Raw genomic sequence first — 6528 nt, forward strand, 5'->3', positions numbered from 1 at the left:
GCCACTTTGTCCTCCACGATCTCAGCGCGTCCCCAGCGCGGGCTGGCCCGCCAGCCTCGTCCCCAAGCCGCCGTTCCCCTCTGTCCCCACCCCGGGGCTTCCCCCCACAACCGGGGTGTCCCCTCAACGTGTCCCCCCCACCCCGCGACGTCCCCGTGTCCCCCCCCCTTTCCCAGCTACCTGCAGACCTGGAAGAAGACGCTGCTGGTGGTGTCCCACGACCAAGGTTTCCTCGATGACGTCTGCACTGACATCATCCACCTCGACGCTCAGCGGCTCTTCTATTACCGCGGCAATTACAGTACGGGGGGGGGGGGGGCAAATTAGGGGGGCGCTGGGGCAATTAGGGGGGGGTTAATTACCCCTCTCGCCCCCCCCGACGTCCCCCCGTGTCCCCCGCAGTGACCTTCAAGAAGATGTACCAGCAGAAGCAGAAGGAGCTGCTCAAGCAGTTCGAGAAGCAGGAGAAGAAGCTCCGCGACCTCAAGGCCGGCGGCAAATCCACCAAGCAGGCGGTTCGTGAGGGGAGATCCCTCCGGGATCCCTGGGATCCGCTCCCCCGGGATCGCCGCCTCTCGGTTCCCCCATGTCCCCCCACCCCCGCCCCAGATCCCCGTCCTGGGGACCCCCCCCTCCTTCTTGGGATCCCTTCTACGGGGGTTGGGCTTCCACCCCCACCGCGGGCGGGATCCGCTGCAGGGATCCAGAGGGATCTGAGGGCAGGATCTACCCACGGCGGGGGGTGAGGGGGGGCGTTACCCCACGGGCTTCCCCACGCTGGGATCCCCCCACGCTGCCCAGCTCCCTAGAAGCGATCGGGTGAGGATCCGGGGGGGGTGGGGGGGGGGGGCTTAGCAGATCCCCGAGTGGATCCCCGAGTGGATCCCGGCCCCGCAGGAGAAGCAGACGAAGGAGGCGCTGACGCGGAAGCAGCAGAAGTGCCGGCGGCGGACGGCGGCGGAGGAAGCGGCCGAGGCCCCGGAGCTGCTGAAGCGCCCGCGGGAATACACCGTGCGCTTCACCTTCCCCAACCCGCCCCCCCTCAGCCCCCCCATCCTCGGCCTCCACGGTACCCCCCAACGGCACTGGGGGGGGCGGTTGGGGGGGATTTGGGGGGCTGGGGGGGTGTTACCGGGGGTTGGGGGGACTGTGGGGCGCTGGGGGGGCGGTTGGGGGGGATTTGGGGGGATGTGGGGCACTGGGAGGGCGGTTGGGGAGGATTTGGGGGGCTGAGGGGGTGTTATGGGGGGTTGGGGGGACTGTGGGGCGCTGGGAGGGTGGTTGGGAGGGATTTGGGGGGATGTGGGGAGCTGGGGGGGCGGTTGGGGGGGATTTGGGGCGCTGGGGGGCACTGGGAGGGCGGTTGGGGGGGATTTGGGGGGCTGGGGGGGTGTTATGGGGGGTTGGGGGGACTGTGGGGCGCTGGGAGGGTGGTTGGGAGGGATTTGGGGGGATGTGGGGCACTGGGGGGGCGGTTGGGGGGGTTTGGGGGGATGTGGGGTGCTGGGGGGATGGTTGGGGGGGCTGTGGGGCACTGGGGGGGTGGTTAGGGGGGATTTGGGGGGCCATGGGGGGTGTTATGGGGCACTGGGGGGGGTTGGGGGGATTTGGGGGGCTGTGGGGTGTTACGGGGGGTTGGGGGTGTTATGGGGCACTGGGGGGGGGCTGTGAGGGGGATTTGGGGGGCTGGGGGGGGATTTGGGGGTGTTAAGCAGTCACCGGGGGACGTGGGGCAGTGGGGGGGGCGTTAGGGGCTTCTGTGGGGCGCTGGGGGGCAGGTGGGGCCTTAGGGGGCCCAGGGGACACCGGGGGGGGGGCCCAGGGGACCTTGGGGGGCCCCGGGGGTATTTGGGGGTGCCTGGGGCCCCCCCATCTCACACCCCCCCCCCCCCCAGGCGTCGACTTTGGCTACGAGGGGCAGGAGCTGCTCTTCCGCAACCTCGACTTCGGCATCGACATGGAGTCGCGGGGTGAGCCCCCCGCTTTCGGGGAGACCCTACAATAACACGGGGTGCCCTGGGGGGGCCCCCCTACCCCCCAATTATTTTTTTAACCACCACCCCCCCCCATTTTTTTTACCCCTTTCCCCCCCCCCCAAGTTTGCATCGTGGGCCCCAACGGCGTGGGGAAGAGCACGCTGCTGCAGCTCCTCACCGGGCGGCTGACGCCGGTAGGGACCCCCCCAAAATATGGGGGTGCGCCCCCAAAACGGGGTGGGGAGGGGGGAGAATGGCGGGGGGGGGGGGTTGTATCGATCTGGGGGGGCTGCGCCGGGTTTTGGGGGGGCTGGGGAGGGGGGGAGGACCCTACAATAACACCCCGGGGGGAGGGGTTCGGGGAGCCCCCCGGGTTTTTGGGGGTGGGGGGGGTTCCCGGGGGGTGGGGGGGTTTTGGGGACCCCCCTGGGCTCGGGGGGGGGGGGGTGTGGGGTGGTTTTGGGGTCCCCCCCCAGCGCGTTTCTCTCGCAGATACGGGGGCAGATGCGCAGGAACCACCGGCTGGTGAGCGCGGGGGCGGGGCCTGCGGAGGGGGCGGGGCTTCGGGGTGGGGCGGGGCTTGTGCAGAGGGCGGGGCTTCGGGAGAGGGTGGGGCAACTAGGGATGGAGGGGGCTCTGAAAGGGGTGGGGCTTGCAGGTAGGGGGTGGAGCCTGCAGAGGCATGCGGGCTGGGGGGTGGGGCCTGAAGGGGGCGTGGCTTCCTGCCTAGGAGTGACAGTGTATCAGGGGTGGGGCTTATGAGTAGGGGCAGGGCCAGTTGAGGGGCGTGGCTTCCTGCCTAGGAGTGACAGAGCATTGGAGTGACAGAGCATTGGGGCGGTGCTTATGAGTAGGGGCGTGGCCTGTTGAGGGGCGTGGTATCTTGCTCAGGAGTGACAGTACATTGGGGGTGGTGCTTATGATTAGGGGCGGGGCCAGATGAGGGGCGGGGTTTCCTGCCTAAGAGTGACAGAGCATTGGGGGTGGTGCTTATGAGTAGGGGCGTGGCCTGTTGAGGGGCGTGGCTTCTTGCCTAGGAGTGACAGCGCATAGGGGTGATGCTTATGAGGGGGGGGGGCCCAGTTGAGGGGCGTGGCTTCCTGCCTAGGAGTGACAGCACATGGGGGTGGTGCTTATGAGTAGAGGTGTGGCTTGCTGGGGGCGTGGCTTATCCATGGGGGCGTGGCTTCCTACTCCCACCAGCCTGTTCCATGCAGCTTGGGGGGGGGGGGGGAGGTTAATCCCACGGGCATGGCCGGTGGGTGGGGCGGATGGGCGTGGCCGGTGGGCGTGGCCTGCCCCCATCCCCTCCCCTTCCCCCCCCCCCCCCCCGGCAGAAAGTGGGCTTCTTCAACCAGCAAGCGGCCGAGCAGCTGCGGCTGGAGGAGACGGCGGCCGAGTACCTGCAGCGCAGCTTCAACCTGCCCCACCAGGACGCCCGCAAGTGCCTGGGCCGCTTCGGGCTGGAGGGACACGCCCACACCCTGCAGATCGCCAAGCTCTCCGGTGGGGGCGGGGCCCGGGGGGGCGGGGCCAGCGCCGGGGGGGCGGGGCCAGCGCCGGGGGGGGCGGGGTCTGGGCTGTTTGTGCCTCATGGGGCTGCTGGGGAGGGGGCGGGGCATCGGGGGGGGCCGGTGTTTCGGCGGGGGCGGGGCCTGCAGGGATGTGCGCGCAATGGGGGGAAGGGGCGGGGCTTCCTAGATGGGGGCGGGGCTGTCGCCTCCGGGGATACTGGGCAGTGGGGAAAGGGAGGGGCTTGGGGAAATGGGGCGGGGCTTCCTGGATGGGGGCGGGGCCGGCGCCGGCAGGGATACTGGGCAATGGGGAAGGGGAGGGGCTTGGGGAAATGGGGCGTGGCCTCCTGGATGGGGGCGGGGCATCAGGGCAGAGTGATTCTGGAAGGGAGTGGCTTGTCCTGAGGGGGGTGGGGTTTCTTCCCAGGGGGTGGGGCTTGGGAAAGGGGTGGGGTTGGGAAGGGGCGGGGCTGGCAGGGTGGGCGGGGCCAAGAGGCAGAACACAGGGGGAGGGACCGGGCTGGGTGTTATTGGCAGGGCTCACAGCCTATCAGGGTGCACGGGGGGGGGGGGGTTGGGCCACTCAGCCTAGGGGGTGGAGCCGCACCAGGGGGCGGAGCCGCACCAGGGGGCGGGGCTCAGCCCGGGCTGAGCCCCGCCCCTTCCCGCAGGGGGGCAGAAGGCCCGGGTGGTGTTTGCCGAGCTGGCCTGCCGCGAGCCCGACGTCCTCATCCTGGTGAGCGGGCGGGGCGGAGGGGGCGGGGCAGGGCCCCTCCCCCATCCCCTCCCCCCCACCCCCCTCACCCGCCCCTCCCCCCCCCCCCCCCCCCCCCCCCCCCCTCCCCCCCCAGGACGAACCCACCAACAACCTGGACATCGAATCCATCGACGCTTTGGCCGACGCCATCAACGACTACCGGGGAGGTGAGGGGGCGGGGAAGGGAGGTGGGGGGGGGGGGGGGGGGGGCGGGGGCGTGACGTCATCGCCGCCTCACCGTGACCTCACAGCCGTCATCGTGGTGAGCCACGACGCCCGCCTCATCACGGAGACGGGCTGCCAGCTGTGGGTGGTGGAGGAGCGGGGCCTCAGCCAGATCGACGGCGACTTCGAGGATTACAAGCGGGAGGTGCTGGAGGCGCTGGGGGAGGTGGTCATCAACCGCCCCCGCGAGTGAGGAGGGGGCGGGGGAGGGGCCGCCCCTCCCCCCCTCTCCTTTCCCCCTCCCCCCACCCCGGGAATAAAGCGCAGTGGTGCACCAATGGCTGCAAAGCGCCTTGCTTGGGGGCCGCCGGCGGTAGGTTCCAGAGTGAACAAAGGCCGGCGGTAGGTTCCAGAGTGAACGAAGGCCGGCGGTAGGTTCCAGAGTGAACGCGGCCCAACCCTCCCCTCCCCCAGCGCCGACATCAACCGCTCCAACTGCTTTGGGTTTTTTTTTTTTTTCCACCAGTTTATTATTAATGTACAAAATATACAAAAGGGGGAGGGGCGGGCGCGGGGGCCCCTCCCCCAACCAAGTTTTCACAGAAAACAGCATCCGGCGCAGCCCCTCCCCCACCCACCCACCCAAAAAATCCCCTCCCCCCCTCCCCCGGCGGCGCAGCCCCGGGCGGCGGCGTCTGTCGCACGCGCGTGTGCAAGTGGGGGTGCAACGGCCCCGGGCGCAAGGGGGGGGAGGGGAGAGGGGGGGAAGGGGGGGGGAGGGGCGGTTCCCCCCGGCTTTGAGGCAGTTGTGCACCCCGGGGGGGGGTGGGGGGTGCTGTGGGGGAGGGGATTAGCACCCGGGGGGGGTGGGGTGTCACCCTTCGGGGGGGTCCGGCCCCCCCGCAGAGGAGGATTTACCCCCCCCGGGGGTATTTATGTGCCGCTGGGGGGAGGGGCGGGGTTTACACCCCATAGAGGGGGCGGGGTCTGCCCCATAGATGGGGATTTGTGCCCCATGGGGGGGGGGGGGGGGGGGTGTCTTTACGCCCCATAGGTGGGCAGGGATGTGCCGCTGGGGAGGGGGGCGGGAGGATTTACACCCCATACGTTGGTATTTTTGCCCCATAAGTGGGCATTTCTGCCCCATAGTGGGTATTTCTGCCCCATAAGTGGGTATTTACACCCCATAGACAGGTATTTCTGCTCCATAGGCAGGTGTTTTTTCCCCACAGGCGGGTATTTACACCCCACAGGCAGGTGTTTCTGCCCCATAAGTGGGTATTTTTCCCCACAGGCAGGTGTTTCTGCCCCATAAGTGGGTATTTCTGCCCCATAAGTGGGTATTTCTGCCCCATAGGTGCACAATTACACACCACAGGCAGGTATTTCTGCCCTATAGGTGGATCTTTTTCCCCACAGGTGGCTATTTCTCCCCACAGGCAGGTATTTGTGCCCCATAAGTGGGTATTTACACCCCATAGGCAGGTACTTCTGCCCCGTAAGTAGCCATTTCTGCCCCATAGACGGGAATTTTTCCCCATGGCTGGGTATTTCTGCCCCATAGGCGGGTTATTTCTGCCCCATAAGTAGGTATTTCCACCTATAGGCGGATATTTCTGCCCCATGGGTGGGAATTATTCCCCATGGGTGGGTATTTACGCCCCATGGGTGGGTATTTACGCCCCATAGTGGGTTATTTCTGCCCCCTAAGTGGATATTTCTGCCCCATAGTGGCTATTTACACCCCATGGGTGGGTATTTCTGCCCCCTAAGTGGATATTTCTGCCCCATAGTGGCTATTTACGCCCCATGGGTGGGTATTTCTGCCCCCTAAGTGGATATTTCTGCCCCATAGTGGCTATTTCCGCCCCATAGTGGGTATTTCCGCCCTATGGGTGGGTATTTCTGCCCCATAGTGGGTATTTCTGCCCCATGGGTGGGTATTTACGCCCCATAGGTGGGTATTTCTGCCCCCCTAAGTGGATATTTACGCCCCACAGTGGGCATTTCTGCCCCCACAGTGGGTATTTCCGCCCCCTAAGCGGGTACTTCTGCCCCCTAAGTGGGTATTTCCGCCCCGTGGGGGGTGGGGTGGGGGATGGTCCTTGCGCCCTGG

General features: G+C 67.4%; 1 protein-coding gene across 1 annotated transcript in view; it reads left to right on the forward strand.

The window, feature by feature from the left end:
• Window positions 1–4753, forward strand: part of ABCF1 (ATP binding cassette subfamily F member 1) — a 4922-nt gene extending 169 nt beyond the window's left edge. Inside the window, exons 2-11 of the mRNA XM_075526022.1 lie at window positions 26–301; window positions 403–515; window positions 898–1069; window positions 1896–1970; window positions 2100–2170; window positions 2469–2501; window positions 3314–3482; window positions 4162–4226; window positions 4342–4414; window positions 4499–4753. Of these exons, the coding sequence (XP_075382137.1) occupies window positions 26–301; window positions 403–515; window positions 898–1069; window positions 1896–1970; window positions 2100–2170; window positions 2469–2501; window positions 3314–3482; window positions 4162–4226; window positions 4342–4414; window positions 4499–4665 (1214 nt within the window). The 3' untranslated portion in view covers window positions 4666–4753. The remainder of the gene's footprint in view (window positions 1–25; window positions 302–402; window positions 516–897; window positions 1070–1895; window positions 1971–2099; window positions 2171–2468; window positions 2502–3313; window positions 3483–4161; window positions 4227–4341; window positions 4415–4498) is intronic.
• Window positions 4754–6528: the final 1775 nt, after the last annotated feature.

This window comes from Mycteria americana, chromosome 29 (assembly GCF_035582795.1).
Source record: "Mycteria americana isolate JAX WOST 10 ecotype Jacksonville Zoo and Gardens chromosome 29, USCA_MyAme_1.0, whole genome shotgun sequence".
Lineage (NCBI taxonomy): Eukaryota > Metazoa > Chordata > Aves > Ciconiiformes > Ciconiidae > Mycteria > Mycteria americana.